This window comes from Phoenix dactylifera, chromosome 18, assembly GCF_051530095.1.
Source record: "Phoenix dactylifera cultivar Ajwa chromosome 18, Ajwa_hap1_PhDact_Kaust_v1.1, whole genome shotgun sequence".
Taxonomy (NCBI): domain Eukaryota; kingdom Viridiplantae; phylum Streptophyta; class Magnoliopsida; order Arecales; family Arecaceae; genus Phoenix; species Phoenix dactylifera.
In genome coordinates this window covers 18,640,193-18,659,244 of record NC_143207.1, presented here as the reverse complement: position 1 = coordinate 18,659,244, position 19,052 = coordinate 18,640,193, and the positions used below count along the sequence as shown (strand labels likewise).

Here is a 19,052-nt window from a genome sequence, read left to right as displayed (position 1 = left end):
TCTTTTTAAGACAATTCATGCATGTATCCCCTGTGCCTGATGCTAGTTTTTACAATGCAACTGACTTATATTACTGTTTCCACAATACCAGTTCCATTTTACTAGTGTCGATCTCTCAAGTTTCGTTTCTTTTTCTTATAAATTTCTTTCTTATTGAGTTAATTTAAGTTTAAAAACAATGAAACCAAATGTTAGAATAATTTGAGAGTGTTTAGAGTTGTAGTTAAATTTAAAAGCTTTCTCAAAAAGTTTCTGAACTTAAAGAGAAAAATAAATGATGCTACTGATTTTATTTTTATCTTCAGGCATAGTATTAATTCAAAGGGCATTGGAACCGTATAATAGGTGCAACAACAATTCCTGTATTTGTTGAAAAGCACCTCTTCAGGAGGAGAAAGGGTAGCATCTTGATGCCACAAATGGATGATCTTAATAGCATTCATGACTTCAAATATAAATAAGTTATGGATACAAAAACTTGTACAGAATTCCACATGGAACCTTCTTATAAAATTGGACATTTAATCCCCTATGGTAATTGGTGATACAGCTTGAAACAACTTCAGATTTTCTTCCCATTTTCTTTCTTCCTTGACATGAGGGTGAAGCTTCCCACTTGGAAGGTCTCATGCCGAGTGCCACATCCTTGCCTTTAGGCAGCATTACTAGAATGCAAAGAAGTCCCTGACTACATAGATTTGAAATAGCAAAGATCATATGATGACATACACTAACCTGATGAGAACAAAAATGCCTCAGAAAGGCTATAAATTGGAACCAAATATCATAAGATCGTGCAAGGCAAAAGAAAAAAAGAATCAGTATCTTCTAGCCACAAAAAAAAAAAAAAATAAGTGGAGATATTTGGTGCAAGTTTTTTCCCTTCATAAAGATATAGGGATGACAGAGAGTCTTGCAAGTAATTTTGAATTTTGAAAACTTTGGGTTGGTAAAAAAACCTCTGTAGTTAACAATATCGGGGTGATCTTGAGTTCCCACAATGTAGAGAAGCAGTATGATGACATGATCCTAGCAATCAGAAATGTAACTTGTGATGACCTGTGATCTCAAAAAAGTTTAACCATTCCATTCAACTCTAAGGTACCCTTCAGTGAATCAAGCAAGCAATTGCAGGAATAAACAATCCAGTGACTTTCAGGATAGCATAGGTCATCCTTTTTTACTTTGAATATGAAATTCCAAAATTATTGAAAAAAGGTAGTGAGTGATTCTTGTCCCTTTCTCTCTCAACCAGAAGCAATATATCAGCTCAAGGCTAAAGCTTCTGGACCACCTTTCACCAATTATTACCACACTCATCTTAGGGCAAATATTAGGTTCCCATGTGTCCCACATCCTTCATGCCCAAAATAAGGCTGCAAACCTCTTCTAACTTTGCCACACAAGCAGCTAGCAAAAGCAATTTTCTGGCAGAAATGATGTGCAACATTGGTGAGCTTTCGCTTTGGTCTAAGAACAAATAAGAACAACTTTGAGCTCATGTAGGTGATAAATAAACATGTAAATGAATGGTTCTGACAAATGACTTGAAGAAGTGCATTCCATAATAAGCTTCATCAGAAGAAGCACCAAAATTCATATGAGATGTCTAGATGTACTTCTCCCTGAAAACTTCCTAACCTCCCCCTGTATCAGATCTCCCAAAAATTTTATGTTGCTTGCTAACCTGTTCTGTTGGGTAATCATCCATTACTGATGATATAAAGATTTATTTTTTGAGGAAAATGGTGATACAAAGATCAAAGCCGACAATTTGGTGGTTATCCGTCATCATCTATCGCCTCATAAGAACCAGAAGGAAGGTCCTGCCACAAACATAAAATTTGTTAGGAAGCAAATGCCTTTTCCGGGAACCTCAGGATAAACCAGAACAGGGTAGACAATGATATCCAGCGGACCTGAAAGTTGGTGCACAACAATGGCACTCTCAACAGCCCCAAAAGAACTCAAAAAAAGAGAGAGCTAAATTTGCTCTTATTAGATGCTATAGAATGCTATAAATAACATAAAGAGGATGATCGGAAACAATATAACCAATTAAAACTACATGTGAATCCAGTTGAATTAATCTACACGATTACAAAAGCAAACTATTATAAAAATGTCCTTTAATTAATCCGACAACTGACAGATATATCTACAAGAGCTTATGATTATCATCAAATAGGCCAGGAACAGCTATCTTTAATTCGGGACGAGCTTACGAGTGCTGAGCACCAATTCCATCACTTTCATGCTTGTACGTGCACAATAAACCAATGCACTTCTCAAGCACTGCTAAACCAATGCACTTCTCAAGCGCTGCTCCACTTGCCTTCAGCGCCAGAGTAAGCCCAATATGGCTTTGCAGGAGTGCGTTTCATGGCCTTCACTCCCAGTGGGTTGTTCTTGCTCTGTTTGTCAAACCAAATGACATTATTAGAAAAACAAGGGTCAGTGTGAAAAAGGCTGCCTCGACAAAAAAATATACATAGATTTGCATCAAGGTTGAAAGTTTCACAGTATCAATGTAATAGTCAGGAAAAAGGTATCATGCATGCAAAATAGGACCGATAAGTTGTAATTTCTCAAAATAAGGACGGATTTATTGTCAGTGAAGAATAACTTCCAATTGGTTGGTTATCTGGAAATTAAATTATGAGCAGACAGTCTAGTAGTGGTTGTCAACCAGAAGAAAATAAAGAATTGAGGCTGCAAGAATGGAAATGGGAAGCTCTGATCTATTTAGCGCTACTTTTATAATCCATTGGCATGCCTAATTTTGCGCTGATTTCCACCTATTTTCCACTCAGCCTGACTGTGGATCAGGCCTCAGATGATTTCACCAAGAAATCATCCAAATTATCAGCAAGGGATTTAAATTTCACTCTGCTGATGAGGGTGATTTCAGGCTAGGATGCATGATGAGTATAAAGCATGAAAACTTATTTTCCAAAGGTAGGGAGTTACCACTAGGCAAGTTCCTTCCTGAACATTGCAAATGGGATAGTCCTGAGGGCAGCAGCTATAGTGGTCTTCGCAGCAGGTCGCACCCTCAAGCGGGCAGCATCCCCATGCAAAGCAGTAGTTGCCAAATTCATAGACACAGCAGCATGTCGTGCTCTCCGGGCAGGAATAGTAGTTATCGCAAACAGTCGGAGGCTTCACAGGGGAAGGAGGTGACGGACCAGGATTGGGTGGGTTCTGGCCCTTCTTTATGGGATATGATGCCTCCATTGCAATACCACACTTGCCTGTGGCTGCATTAACATTGCGCTCCATCCTGATGTACCCAGACTCTCCCCACTCCGAGCCCCATGAGTTCTTCACGATCCAGTAGCCCTGGCCATTCTCACTGCCATAGCCTACCGCAGTTACACCATGATCCAGCTCAGTCCCACAGTATCCGGTGAATATTCCCTGAGTTCAAAGGAAAATAAATAAAAGATTAGGGGAGAAATGCGTTTTAAGTCACAAACAAGCAACCAGAGAATCGTATGTTCAATAATCCAGTTGTCTTTTATGTAATTCAGATGTCATCTTATATGTAATTTAGATGTCTCATTATAATAAACAATTTGACATGATCTACTAAGTGTACAAAATAATTATGCAATCAGTCCGTACTAAGGTGTTCTGCATCCACTAATGGATCACATAAGCTTGTTGATATAGATAATGACTCTTGACCAATTCTAGATAAGCTAAACTTACAAGTAATACGAATACATTAGCAAGAAAAACATAAAGGCATGGGGTCTCTGTTTGCTGATGAGAAAACTTTGTTGACGATGAAAAGCTCAAGGACAAGTTTGGGCTTTCTTAAGGTTCAAGATGCCATGTGATTATAATGCAAGCTTGGATGGAATGGACAGCCAAATTTGACCATTAAGCAACAGCCAGATAGCTGCAGCCACAATGTGCAAATCACAACACCGCACACCAAAAGAAAAGAGAGCCTATTACGGCATACTGAAAGCCTAAAATATACATCTTAAAATAAGAAATAGCTCCAAGAGGAATCCCTTTGACCAAACTGCAAAATCCAAATGCAAAATTTGCTGCCTCTAGTGTTAATTTTGAAGTTTATAGGCCATAAAGCAAAGACGGAATACACCATATTAGACCAATCACCTACTATTACTAGGCAGCATGCCTCTATAATCCTAACTATCATTATATTTTTTCAGAAAAACAAACAAACCAATTCCAATATACTACTTAATTACCTAATAATTGGGCATTTATAAATCGGTGTTGATGATATATCAATGATCAAAGTTGTACCCGTACATCTAGTTGAACTTTAACATGATTAGGGTTTTCATGTACAAGAAATTCTTTGCTCCATTATTCTCTATGGAAATATATAGCAGACAACTCAGAAATCATTAATAACGATCGCTAGTAGTTAGTAATCTTATGGACACAGAGGAGGGTAAAACATGTCAGCTGAAACCCACAAGCATCACGTTAGCAACCAGCAAAGGCATGGACCAATATACTTGCAGAAAAGCTGACACATCGCAAATTCCAGATAAGATACTGACATGATAAACTGCCTAACATGAAGAGAAAAAAAGGTAAAGAAGATTCCACCCATGCTTATATTTCAAGGATCCGTGTGATGTAATATATGGTAATTTTACATACGGTTGTTCCAGCAAGCAATGGATCATATTAAATAAGCTAAAATCAAAATGCTACAATGATCCTGGCAAGGAATTGATTATTTTCAGAAGCCACATCCATTGCACTAAATTGTAATCACGCAAGAGTTCTTCCCTAGCATCATCATGGACGGTCTACGCAGCAATTCATATATAAGGGGCATAATTCACAACTAAATTATCGCTTTTGATAAACTATATGACAGAAAACGTTATTGAAATCCATCAACTTATTGTTACGATGCAAGCTTAGAACCTTACGGATTGATAAAGTTGGAATGCCCTGCCACCAGCTTCAATAGCGACACTAACAGGTTGGTTTGCTACTGCTTTCTGCAGAGATTGCTCATCATTAATCGGAACATCCTCGTATGAATCGATCGTAACAACATGCGCGTTCTTCTGCAGCACCGTAAAAGAAAATACCCCATCAAAATTATAACCAAGAAGGAAATAGCAGAGGCCGAATGGCTGACATGTCGGAAGAAGAATCAGCAAGTTACCCTGTACTGGTCGCATGTATCATCCTGGCCGGTATAAGGGTAGTCCTCTTCGGTATCAATCCCACCGTTGTTGATGATGAACTCGAAGGCGTAATCCATGAGCCCGCCATTGCAGCCCTGGTTATAGTAGGTGTCGCAGTCGACCAGCTCTTGCTCCGACAGCGATATCAGATCGCCGGTCACGATCTGGTTGATCCCCTCCACCGCTGCAACCGTCGAGAAAGCCCAGCAGCTCCCTGCAACACCATGACAGAACACAGAAACACCATCAGATCTTCAATTCTTCTTCACTTCTTTCACTGATACGATAATTTTGTCCTTTAAATTCTCATTCATACACAGTTAGCAGCTTAGTAGAGATTATCGAATCTAAAAACATGAGTAGGCAAGCTTATGACTGATCGGAATCAGCTGACGGAATGACTTTCCGGTGGACCAAAGGACCAAAACACCCTTCTATAGAAGAAGGTGGATCGAGCAATCTAACCGTCAACTGCGAGGGTAAAATAGTAATAATGTTGCCGGGCTAAGAAAAAGGAAAGAAGATACTGACCGCAACTGCCCTGGTCTTTGACCTCCGCGACCGCGCCCTTGTCCCTCCAATCGATGGAGTCCGGCAGGTCGTCGCCGGAGCGGAACCGGTACCGGTTGCTGTCGACGGTGGAGTTCCGGCTGCGGCGGGAGCCGGCGGTCCGGACGCCGAGGTAGGTGGAGCGGTACTCCTCGTTGGTGAGATCCGCGAAGCGGGTGAGGCCGAGGCGGAAGGAGTACTCTCCGGCATCGGCGGCGGCGTTGTGCTGGTCGATGTAGCGGAGGTTGTCGCGGAAGATCTCGAAGCGCCGCTCGTCCTCGTCGAGCGCGTTGTAGGACCGCGCGCGCCGCGCTTTCCAGGCCTGGTAGAGACCGCGGACCTCCTCCTCGCTCCTCTCGCCGTAGCTCATGATGGACATGCCGGCGGCGGAGGCGGTGGAGGCCACGGCCAGGAGGAGGAGGAGGAGGACGGTGGAGGAAGTGGTACCCATGGCGCTGGATTTGGATGGGGAGGGGGAGAAGCTGTGGGGATAAAGATAGGATTTTTGGGGGTTGGGAGAAGAAGAAAAGGTGTCTCCTTTATTTCTTTCTTCCTCTTCCGGGGGGGGTGGCTCCACTGTTTATATAGAGGAAGGGGGGTGGGGAATTTATTAATTAATAATGATAATACCAATAATAATACAGAGGATTACGACTGCAGGCGTGATTTTTTTTCGTTTAATAGTAATTATTATCGTATAAATAATGGTGGTTGACAGCTTGGGGCTTTTTTTGTACACTTTTGAAATAATGGAGTTTTTTTTCTTTCGATTGATTGAGAGAGAGAGAAGAAATGGCGAAGAAAGGATAAGATGAGAGAAAGGGGAGGAGAGAGTGAGAGAGCCAGAGGTGGAGACAGATTAGCCAATCAAACCTAACCCTCTGAAAGGCGAAGCGCCGGTAGGAAGGGGTCAGAACTCAGAAGCTTCACCCGTCAAAAGGAATTTAGGAGGCTAATCCGAGAGGACGCATAAAAATGCGTGTGCGGGAGTTGAATGCATGAACAAGGTTTAGCTAATGGTGATTATAATTGTTGGGAAGATACTTCTCTTGGGTTGCATATCAATGATAGAATTTTAAGAATTAATCATTTTCTACTGGTTATTTTGTTACATGGCAATTATGCCATGAATATGACTTTTGAAAGATTATAGGTTCATTGTTTTCGACTCCTAGTGAAATGTTGATAGAAAGATGAATATATTCATGAAGCTAATAAAAAGCAGATGTAGAGAACTTTATTAGATATTGTTGGAATATAGTGTACCACGTTGTGAGATTTTTGCTCAAAAATTTTTCTTTCTGTAATTAGCTATGATAATCCATGTTTATCCATAATTATCAAAAAATTCTAATAATATAACCTTTATGATAAAAAATCTCTCGGAAATAATAAAAATTAGATTGTTCGGTATTAAAAAGAGTATTCTCTTTCTGAAGAGAATGAACCTGGACAGCGAGAGGTATAGAAGCAAAATAGTTTCTATAGTAACAACAGTTAAGCAACCTAATTGCATTTTGAGCATTAGCTGATTTATTTCTTAACTATCTAGAAATAAATATTGGTAACCAATGTTACTATTCTATCGTTGCTTACCGGTTTCTATTATAACAATCAAGAAAGATAATTTTTATGCTTATTTCATTTTATATCTTCAAGAGCTAAAATATGCATTATGGGTGCAAACTGCCTTCACATTGAAGGGGACTCGATTATGGTGATCGAGTGGATTCGATACTGGTACAGCGATGTTGGCGCGCAGTCGCTGCTCCAGGACATATACAAGCTATCAAAAAGTTGTAGCTTCTTTTGGATTACTTATGTCTATTGAGAGGCGAACAATGCTGCTGAATAAGTCGTCTTCTTTGCGGCTCATTATTTTGGAGAAATTCTTTAAGAAAACTAAGCATTTGTTCTTTTCGCCAATTTCTTCTTTTTAACTTTGTTGACTGTACCCATGCACGTTTAGTATGAAGCACAGTTGTATAAAAAAATTATTATTTCATTCATAACCATAGCATAGGACAGTCATCTGGTACCTTTTTTATTTCAATTAGGCATCTCTTTTTCAAATATTTTCAGGACATCAGTGTGGCCTCAAAACCTGGCGTATGAGAGCAGATCGAACGGTCCCCTTGGAGCTTAGATGCATCACCCGCATAGATATTTTATGTGTACACAATTTTGTCCGGGAGATACTAACGTGTTCCGACCTTTTACCTTTTTACCTCCCATAATTCCCAACGGCTACCTCCCCAGGATTCTTGAAAGCTGGAATCTTCCCGGGGCCATCGCGTAGCGCACGTGGCGCTCAACCATTGGCTCCCGAAAAGGCCTGGGCCCTCCTAAGGCAACAAGAGGGGAGATCCCATGGGATCGTGGCGGTGGGCCCCACCTGCCCACGTCATGCTTTGGAGCTTCCACACCGAACTCACCGATTCTCTCCACCACGGTTGCTTACGTGATGCGAAAGAATCTACCATCGAAAGATCTTGACGGCCGTGATCTTCTGAAGTCCCGGGGCTCCAATTTTTGAACGGTGGAGATTCGTTGTGTGACATGGAGATCGGACAAAGATATCCTGATCACCCACAAGTGGGGAGGAATACTGTTCTCAGGTTTAACTGTACCGTGTGGCCCCTCGCGAGGCCACTCATGCTTCCTCGGATCACAATAAAAGATAAAAATTATTATGCACCAAAAAATAAAAATAAAAATAAAAATAAAAAAACAATAATTTTTTTATATAATAAAATAATTTTCAAAATTATTATTCGAAGTCCATGTTCGGCACTCATACCACACAAATATATCTCCCAATATCATTTTGTCTCATATCGATTTTAGGTTATAATTATTGTAAATTACGAAAGCTTCCAAATCATAATACTTATCTTACAAAAATATTCAATAATTTTAGGTTTTTAGCACATGTTATATCGTGGATATAATTGTTTATGGTACTATTTTATTTTGAAAACCTCAAACTGCAAATGATATCTTTGAAGGATCTATTAGCATTTCATTTGCTTTCTTTCCTAAGATGCAGCCAAAGAAAATATAATAAACCAGCTTCTTATCTCACAAAAAAAGTACAAGCATAAGAATAAACAATCCTCGCAGCATTGCAGAACTTTGTCTTCCATGGGAATCAATCTCTTTTGTAAAATTTTAAATATTTAAAAGGTACCAATTATGTGACAGCTGAGAGATCATTCAAAGGGCTCATGTGCTTCTAGATCTAACAATAATATATTTGAATTAATGGACTTCTTTTATTATATAGGTCTTTCCTAGAAATTCTATGAAAGCCTTTGTGCACCAAAGAAAAGTTTTATAAGGAGACTATATTTTTTATTATTGGAAAAAAAGCAACAAATAAAGTGTTAAAGGGTTCATTTGTAAGATTGCTTAAATTCCTGTGAAACATTCCTAAAGTTGGTTCATTTCATCTGGGGTTTAGTCGAGATGAGGCCTACCATACTTTATCACCACATGATTGTTCATGATCAATTGATGATTAATTGATGCGATCTGTTTTTGCCTTTGCCAAAGCAAAAAGCTTCAAGACTTTTCTGGGTTGCAACTTTTCGACCGTAGTTGATATGAGCACGCATGGTGTAGGAATCTGAATAAAAAAGAAGAAAAAGAGAGATTGGCTACGTGTGGCCATCCTAAAGCTCCTTTTTGATCTACAATTTCACATGTTGCCAATTAAAGTGCAATAAAGTATATATGAGTCAGCTATGTAATTTATTATTAATAAATTTTTAATTTTCAAAAAATAATTTTTTTTAATAAAAATAATAAATATTTAATTTATATTGTGTTTTTTTTGGTACATCGACTACTCAAACTAATCATGCATAAATGCAGCCAACCGCGTCAAAGAAACTATGCTCATTTTTTTTAAGACTACATATCCAAATTTATGATACGACCAGCAAGAATGTTAATCATGCATCAATCCACTTGAAGTTGTGGATGACTTAATAGCAGGCAAATTTTTCAAAATAGGGCTAATCATAGGTTGAATTTGAGAAGAAAAAATATCAAATTTTAAATAAATTCGATCGGATGCCTGGCTAAAAATAAATATAATTTAGCTCCAACTAGGGCGGCAATACATGGATCTCGATTAAGGCTGCAAATGGGTCGGATTAACCTGTGATCCGATCCTCCGATCCGATCCGAATTTTAGAATTCATAGGGCCAGGTCGGGTCCACCCAATCTCGACCCGGATGCAAACCGATCCGACCGAATGACCTGTTAAGTCAAAATTTGTAGGCATGAATCCGACCTGATCCGATCTGATTTTCAACCGGATCTGCTCTGGGTCTAAAATTAGAATTCGAATAAAAAATCGGATCGAATCGGGGTCACTCAGGATCCGATCCGATCCGATCCGACCTATTTGCGGTCCTAATCTTGATAGTCTTCATAATAATATTTCTATAAAAATATATAATATTAATTGATGTGACGCGACTATGGGTGACTTCGATTCGATCCGGCAGTCCTAATCTTGATCGTGTTAATAATAATAATTCTATAAAAATATATAATATTAATTGATGTGATGCAACTCTATGTCACCCATCAACAATATACGATAGGGACAGCAAGGCAATCATTTCCCAAGAGTCGTGGGCTCCCTCCATTTAGATATTTTATGAATCAATGTACTAGTGTCAGAAAATGTGTCCCATTGCCATTAACCAGACCTTTTAAATCCATTAATGTTTCTCTCCTCCCCTTTAGATGCCATGACCCATTTGCCATAAAAAATTTACAAAGCCAAAAGTGAGAAAGATTCTTACAATCCAATAATAAAAATTCTTACAATTTTATTATATAAGTTTTATATGGGTTCTGAATCTACTACTACGTCATATAGATACCATGACCCGTAGCCCACCATTTGCAAGAGGTATCTCCACTTGTATTAGGGTTCTCCGGAGGACAGGCTTACGTACAGAACGGCCAAGGGACCACAACAACCCCTTAGCTTTCGTCCCCAAGTTATTTTGGCCATTTTCTCCTGAACTTGTTTTCATCCCTCCAACAACCCACGTCCAAATCAAGAGGAGATCGGTTTAACTTTTGATGAGCTTTAAATGCTTTCCTGCCATGCTGCAGTTTGGAGCCCCACAAGTTGGGTTTGTTCATATGGAAGGCTTGGAGGATGACCTGAAAAAGGTTTTCAACAGCAGTTATAATAGTTTAAAAAGTGTTTGTTATGTTATAAAAATACATAAAAAACTTTTTACATCAGTCATTGTTCAACAATTATCTCACTACAATGCTCATATGTTATTTTACTGTTCACCTGCTTCAAAAAAAAAATTTTCTTTTGAGAATTATTATTTTGTTAGCTAAGAAAATATACTTACGTATTACTCTGTTATTTATGATTGCTATGGTGGTGGTGGCGGGGTTTTCCACCGGATATTTAGTTCCGAGATAATGTGGGGCAATGTGTGGCTCGGCAACAGTTTGTAACTTTGAGGACTTGTTTGGTTCCTAGGAAAAGCAGAAAAAAAATATATAAAATAAAAAAAGTTAAAAATATCTTATATTTAGTTAGTGTTATAAAATGAGGGATAAAAAAGTATTTTTAAAAAAAATAAGGTTCTCACATTTCATAAAAATAAAAAATTTATCACTAAAAAATTAGAATAATTTTTTTTTCCAATATATTTTTAAGCTTTTAGATAGAATGGAATAAAATTTTTCTCTTTATTACAAATATAACAGATATTTTACATAATTTTTTCAGCTTAACCAAATATAGGATGTTTTTAAAAAAATAAAATTTTTTGGTATAACATTTACTATTTTTTCTTGATCAACTAAATATGTGATACATTTTTAGGGATCATATATTCAGATATCAACATTTTAGATAAAACATTTCAGTGAACAAAATTTTTTCTACAAACCAAACTAGTCCTAGACGAGCTAAGAGAGAAAAAAGCTCGGCTGTGGAGACGTGTTGGAGTAGCTAACCTTAGAGTATGTGCCTCTAACGAAGCCAAATCTGACCATCGGACCGAAGGGCGCCATGAGTGCACGCCAAAAGCATGCGATATTGGCTTGACAATTTGCTCTTCAAGTATCCCATCAATTTTTGAACATTAGACTAATTTACTTGTATCCACAGGTATGACATAACCTTTCATGTGCATGGAAAAGATACCCCTAGGCTTACCCCACAGGTACATGGCCATGCACTACTAGTCATTGTGGTTTTCTTGTTTCTAGACTATGAAAGAAAGGGATTGGTATAATAGTTTGGAAACATAAAGTCTACAGTCATCGAGAAGGAGACAAATGCAAACTAACATTTGTGTACGAGAGAGAGAGAGAGAGAGCGAGAGCGAGAGAGAAAATTCAGTCTTTGAGAGGCTAGGACAGACGACGTATCCAAACAACCATTGCAGCTGCACTTTGGGCTTCGATTTTGTATTCATTTTCTAAAATTTAGAAGCGAAGCAAATTCATTTACCTGAAGGTCAAGTTGGATATGAGTAGATCATTGTTCATGTCTCCTCTGAATTGAATAAATGTTGCAGCAAATTCTATAACTTCGAACAACTTCCAAAAGAATTTTAATTGCAACAGGAAAGTGATTTGATTCAATCAGGATTCAGGAGGGTAAGATTTGTTTCGAGGAATTCTGAAGTATAGATCTTATGGTGTAATGTATTTCCTGTCAGGTATAATAATTTGGAGTCTGTAATGCAATTATGTGTCCATATTCTCCATTCTATATTTTTTTTTCCTGTATTTGTGATAGCAGTCCGTAAGTCATAGAATGCAATTCAAATCTTCCGGTAATTGATTCAAAATAAAAGATGTTACATTTCCAATCATAATAATTCACTATAAATCAAACCAAAAACTTTTGACAAAGACCCCACTAGTAAATTTTCATTAGCCAAAATTTCTTTTTTTTTTTGTCTAGTATATTTGTCAACTCTGATCTAAGAACTTACTTTGCAGAGGTGTTATCATGTAAACAAATGTCTTATCTAGATGGCCATGAGATCATATGATCAAATTTTCATTCAATTTATTCAACTTGAAAATCTCTTATTAGAAAACAGCATTAACCAACATGTTAAGAAATACTAAATTTGCCATGTAATACTTTGAACAGTTAGTAATACTCCTTGGCCAAAGACCCCTACCACATCAGAGCCAAGCCATCTGACTCATGCTCCCTTCCATCACTACAATCTCCATGACAAGTTGAAGCTTGAAAGCGTGGAAAAAGTCTTTGTACTACAACGGTAGTTTGTAGGTCATTTTACAACCCCCAACCCACCCCCCCACCCCCCACCAAAAGAAACAAAAGAAAACTCAATCTAAATCAGGTCGAAGTCATATCAAATATTCACCCAACCAATCACATGAGCAACACATAAAGAACTTCTGAAGATTCCATCAAAGAGTGAAAAAAAAAACCAACAACTTTGCATGAGACAAACCAAGCCATATCAAACAAGCAAGAGGTTTCTTCTCAGAAAAAAAAGAAGGAAAGAGCTCAAAAAATTACCCAATCATCAAACAAGGTAACAAAAATCAAAAAATTGACCAGGAGTCATTTCCACCAACCCCATTTGCACAGCAGGATGATATTAAAAAACCAGAAGGGTCTGACCACCATCTCACACCATGGCAATGCAGTCAAGTATCAAGTATTGCATCGATAAAAAATAGATCAGCCAGCTAATATCAGCTGGTTGGTACCCCACTCCTCGGTCTAGCTCCTAAGTTCGACTCAGATGGTTGCCCTCCCACCATATTCTCCAGAAAGGAAGAAAGAATAGCATCGCTTGGCTTGAAATTGGAAAGTCTCCAGCTTGTCAGACAGAGGTCATGCTGCAGTCCCACCAAATTCACAAAATCCTTGCTGCATGCATAAATATGATCGCCAAATAAAATGAAATCACATCTCAGTCCTTTGGCATCCATCTCCATAGCACCTCATTGGGAGAAGTCCTGGTTTGAACCATTCAAAAGTTAAAATAGCATAAATGCCTGATCTCAGACATCCGGTCAATATTTATATTCTTATGCATAGATGGAGGTCATATCATAACCTAAACGGCTAAACCACAAAAAATTTACCTGGGGTAATGATTTAATGAAAGTTCACAACATCACATTGTGAGGAGAGACCCCACGCTAAGCTAGAACCATGCTGAGAGCTAAACCTTCAGGTATATTGTGCATGGGTATTGCTAAAGTAACCAGAAGACCTTGAGAAAGCCCTTTTGAACCAGCAAAGAATACCCCAACACCTGAACCATCCTTAAAAAGGTGAAGGTTCATTATTCCAATGACAAGTATACCTTTAGTTGCATCACCACCTTTTATGTCTAACATGCTTACTTCCCCATATTGTTCAAGAAACTGCAGAGAAAGAAATGTTATTATTTATCACAAATATCAATATACAATCCAGATCTAACAGCAAATAGAGAGCCTGCCTTGAGAAAATAATGTATTATAACAACAGAGGTCCAAATTCTAATAAATGTGATGTAGGTGACACTGGCTTGAAAACATGATGACAAATGACAGGCACTATGAAAAGAAATTTGAACATAACCGCATGTAATTAGTACATGCAAGGCAACTGGCAACTTACTGAAATGGAAGCTTCATGGTATGCTTGACAAAGGAATACTACCTAGGATGTAACTATGTTATTTTATGAGACATTCCATGCACATTACCTCCTTCCCAGAATGTATAGAACTTTTTGAATCAGGCAAATTTGTGATATCTTAATCTTGTCATAAGTTGGTGCTCCCCATGCTTGTTTCATTAACTGAGTTTTCTGCAGGTTTAGATGTACTCGGAAGGCTTCGAAGTGCAGCAATACTCAGAAACATGCTAAAGTTGAGCACCAATGTTACCCTTTTTAAGTCAACCATTTGTTCTCCACTTAAATTGATTGATTTAGAGAACCCTTTTGAGATGGAAGAAAGCAAAACAGTCTTACTTTTCCCCCTTCTAACATACTTAAGTTATATAAAGTTTCAAGGACCTGTTAAATGTTAGTCCTTTGACACTTATCATTAGTGGACCTTCTGAACAAAAAATCAGCAAGGTACATGCTGGCAAAGATTTTTCAACCAGTCTATATCTTTCCCATTCATCTTCTAACAAGCATGTACATCATAGTAATAACAATAACATAACAGAAGCTGGCCTCATGGACAAAGTGGAACCATCAGTCCACTAAGAACTTCTCGTTGTTTATGACAAGTTGAAAGCATCAACATTGACAGGAATAGAGTGGCACAACAACAATAATATTTAGAGGCATAATTTTAATTTCCGTTCCTCAAGAGATTGTAATTCCATCCTTGTCAGGAACCAATAAGGCATATTTGACATGAGATTTTAATTCTTGTTATGTGATGCAAGCCTACTAGTTATGATAAGATAAAGGATATTAAGCTTAATGATCATCAACACTGAGTAACAAAAAATCCAATAGTTGTTCAGCTACGCAATGTTGAAGACATCTAATCCAATAAGATGAATATTTACAGTCATGCCCTTTGAGCATAATGAGCAGATATTTTCAGATCTTCTTTGCTTATTTAGCATATTCTTTTATTCATGTTTATTTTTAACATAATCCTATGGATCTCAAGTCCCAACAAGAAAAACTGAAAAGTTTGATTCCGTTGTCATAAGTCTCTCAAGTTATGAAACAAAAATTAATTGTCAAACTAATGATAACACACTTTATGTAAGAATTGAGCTGCTAATTGATCTCTCTATCATGAGAGCAAGGTTTGCCTTAACAATCACCACTAGTGAGCAAGATTAGGTTGCATCCTTTAAGTTTAAGTGCCATGCCACAGCTTAGACAGAATGAGATTGAAAATATGTGAGGATTTAACACCATATATTTTAAATGGTCTGTCATAACAACATCAAATTGTAGGGACACGAAAAGCAATGCTACATCCAACAATACAAGGGTGTAGGAGAAGAATAGTTGCACGAGAAGCAGGTTTGATTTACCACTAGGAATGGCGGTATTTTGACAAGAATGTTAGCAATCTAACAACTACAATTATGGGAGAGTCATATTACTTGCTACAAGAAGCAAAACAAAAAGGAGACAAATATAAGGAGTTAGATAAATACAAACTTATATATAACAAAGGATAGCCGAAGATTCAAATGATAAGAATAAATCATTACTATTAAACTAGTAGAAGAATTGAATAAAGATATTATTCAAAGAAAATGGATGCATTAAACCAAAGGTATAACAAAGTAAAATAGATGCTTATAGATGGTGAATATGTCAAAGAATGTGGTAGCAAAATATGTGCAAAGATACATGGGGGACAAGGATATGGATATAATAAAAAGGCCAACCTTACTATTGTGCTAAGGCCCAAAAGTAAAATATCGTACCAAGTAGGGGCCGAACCTACGACTTTCTGCTTAGGAAACAAACGCTCTATCCACTGAGCTACAGGTGCGGTGTGGACAAGGGTATGGATGTTACAAGAAAATGGATCCGATTCTTAGTTTGCATCAACATATGGTCCAATGATAGTAAACATAGATTTCCGAAAGGAAGACATATATTGACTTATGAGAGTGGATTTAATCAGTCAAAAAATTTTCCTTCAAATAATGAATGAGAGCTACACATGCAAAGATTGCACAGTGATATCACTTGGAAGTTGGTCCATGGAAGCAAGAAGGGAAGTGATGAGAGAGAGAATTTAGAAGGGGAAGCATGGCAAGCATGGCATAGAAATGTTGCAAAATAAGTTCCAGAGAAATCTAGATGTAAGCTACAAAGAAGGCAAGTGATGGAAAGAACAGTACAAAAAGGTGACAAAACAAAAGAAGTCTACATCAGTGATGCTGAAAAATAACATAGAAGTCATTATAATATACTTAAAATAATTAAGGAGTCAAAACGAACTGGTTGGGCTAGGTATACTGCTTATGATGATCTAGGTATACTGCTTATGGTGATCTAGGTTAACAATTTATGAATCAAGTATGATGAGACAAAAAGGAAATAAAGATAGCGACCAAATTAGGTAAAATATAAGTGATTACATTAAAAAGGCACAACAGAATCATGGAAAATATAAGGAAGTCAAACCAGTAAAAAGCAATAAAAATGCCCAAAGCACTCACTTCTGAAACAACTTACAAAAAATTATAAAGCCATGAAACTGTTCCGATGTTAAATTTTATTCATGAAAAACTATGTGATATCATTTAGTAGTGCAAGAAGGAAAAACAGGAAGGAAAGCACAAGATCAGATACCTTCTTAGTTCCCAAATGACAATCCAGTTTCCACTGCCATAGATCTGTCCTTCTTGCACTAGGTCAAAGCTTGCAGCCAACATCAGTCCAGCAGCCAAACCATTGCAAGAGTAAGCCATGCAACTGTGGAAACTGAAGCTCTGCTAGTAGTAACATTCCTTTCACCAAACCCTTGAAACCTAGCCATGGAGATATCAAATCCAATCTCTGTGCTAGTTCCATCTATAACTGCATTAAGTTCCTATGAGGAGCTGTCCTTGACCTCTGGATGATTTCCTTCTCAGACTCTGCTATGGTGGAACCATGCAGCAAAACAATAAACATAAGCAAAATAGTAGGACAATTCTCAACCTTGAGGCCATCTATTCAAATAATGTTCGACATCAACACACTCTACCCTGTTTTCTTCTGAAACAGATTAAATATGCCAGTCCATATATAGCTACTAAACTGAACATGATTGTTCTTATATCCTAAACTTTAGGGATGCAGTGGACTATATATGAATCATAAAAAAAGGTCTTCACCTTGTGTTACAGTTCAAAATTGCAGTGATGATATGGGCATATCCTCCCTCTGATTTTTTAAGTTTTCCCATGTTAACTGCAGATTCACAATGATATTCACAGAATTCGATATTTCAAAATCAAAAGGTTCCAAAAAACTTGCGATATGTGATGCAATTGATCCTTTCACTCCGGAAAATATTCCATATCCAATGAGATATTTGAGCATCCCATCAAGTACAGAATCAGGATCGATGAGCGCGGAACTATTGAATTGAGTAAATAGTAATCAAATTATACCTACATCGATAGAACTTCAGAAAATCATATAAAAAATTTACATAGAAGATGAATGACTATTATGATCCAGAAAAAACATACTTCCGAACTAGGAAACTCCTCATATCAGTTCCTGCAGCTAAATTAAGTGGCGCATAACCGAAGTTTCAACACTATGAAAGGAGTACAATAAAATAGATCATAAGAACTATAAATTTCAACGGATAATACTCCAATGTTGGGAATTTAACAGGAATAGAAGTTGAGGTTTGTTGAATCGTAATAAAAATAAAACCAAACCAAAAATTAACATCAAAATCCGATCTTTCCCTTCACACCGTTCATGGAGATGTCCTTTCCAATCAAATTCAAATTTCCCAGTAGAATGCAATAAAAAAGGAGGGGTTCTGACCACACATTCAACGACAAAGAGAACTTTTTTCAGGCAAAAGAAGATTCATAAGAACCCCCTGAAGCAAAGATAAAAATTCCCAAAGCCGTCATCTCGAAAATTACCTCGAATGGGAGCTTCAAAATTCCCAAAAAATCCAAGACAATCCAAGCCATTGCTGCGACACTGGGGCAGCTGACGTTTAGTGCTCGGGGGTGGAGACTTGCCGGACGGCCGTCGGTGGAGGGTGACGGTCGGTGGACGGATGGACGAAAACTTGGGGCACGGATGAACTTGGTTGCCGATCTCTTTTTTTTTAATTAAAAATTAATTATCATGCATCCAAATCAAAAATTAATTAAAAATTAATTATTTTTGAATAGTCCCTAACTTATACATTAACGAATATAAAAATATATATTTTTTATTATACTAGTATACTAAAAGACCAAGAACAAGGGAAGAGGTAACAGGAGGCCTCCCCCTCCGAAAGAAATTCTTAGGCGGCGTCTTTTTTAAAAAACAGACCCTAAACAAAAAGAAAACATGGCACTCAAAAGCCACACTGCTTCATAAAAAGAAAGGAGCAGAACAAATCATAGTTATAATTGCAAGAGATTATTGAATATATATCCTTTAAATATTAAAATTTAAGTAAATATTTTTTGAAAATTGATATTTATATATATATATATATTTATAAAATATTTATTTTGTATTATATATTTTTTTTGTATATGTACATATGCCGTTAAAAAGTTAGTAGTTAAAAATTGAAATGATAAAAATATATTTAATA

The 19,052-nt window shown here is 37.3% G+C and overlaps 1 protein-coding gene and 1 long non-coding RNA gene across 4 annotated transcripts; both read right to left on the bottom strand.

Moving 5' to 3' along the window:
• Positions 1-2,036: 2,036 nt before the first annotated feature.
• On the bottom strand, positions 2,037-6,663 carry LOC103711928 (oryzain alpha chain-like). The gene is made up of 5 exons (XM_008798248.6): positions 5,727-6,663; positions 5,174-5,409; positions 4,932-5,072; positions 2,971-3,420; positions 2,037-2,414 (listed from the first exon to the last, which is right to left on the bottom strand). Exons 1-5 carry the CDS (start codon positions 6,193-6,195, stop codon positions 2,316-2,318), a joined length of 1,395 nt encoding a protein of 464 aa, XP_008796470.4. The 5' UTR covers positions 6,196-6,663; the 3' UTR covers positions 2,037-2,315.
• Positions 6,664-13,172: 6,509 nt separating this feature from the next.
• LOC103711929 (uncharacterized) lies at positions 13,173-18,693 on the bottom strand. 3 transcript variants are annotated; one of them, XR_003386607.4, is made up of 5 exons: positions 18,379-18,693; positions 17,605-17,680; positions 17,078-17,364; positions 13,882-14,166; positions 13,173-13,752 (listed from the first exon to the last, which is right to left on the bottom strand). It is a non-coding gene; the product is annotated as an uncharacterized LOC103711929 (long non-coding RNA). The 3 variants fall into 3 exon arrangements; XR_604863.6 differs by having other exon boundaries at positions 17,605-18,693; XR_003386608.4 differs by lacking the exon at positions 17,605-17,680.
• Between the last annotated feature and the right edge of the window lie 359 nt (positions 18,694-19,052).

What these genes read in the sequence shown, in the direction of transcription:
- LOC103711928 (XM_008798248.6), bottom strand. Translation starts at nt 6,195, where the DNA reads ATGGGTACCACTTCCTCCACCGTCCTCCTCCTCCTCCTCCTGGCCGTG. An exon ending in ATACATGCGACCAGTACAGG is followed by an intron (nt 5,073 to 5,173) that starts GTAACTTGCTGA and finishes ACGGTGCTGCAG; the next exon opens with AAGAACGCGCATGTTGTTAC. An exon ending in AGGAAGGAACTTGCCTAGTG is followed by an intron (nt 2,415 to 2,970) that starts GTAACTCCCTAC and finishes TTTGACAAACAG; the next exon opens with AGCAAGAACAACCCACTGGG.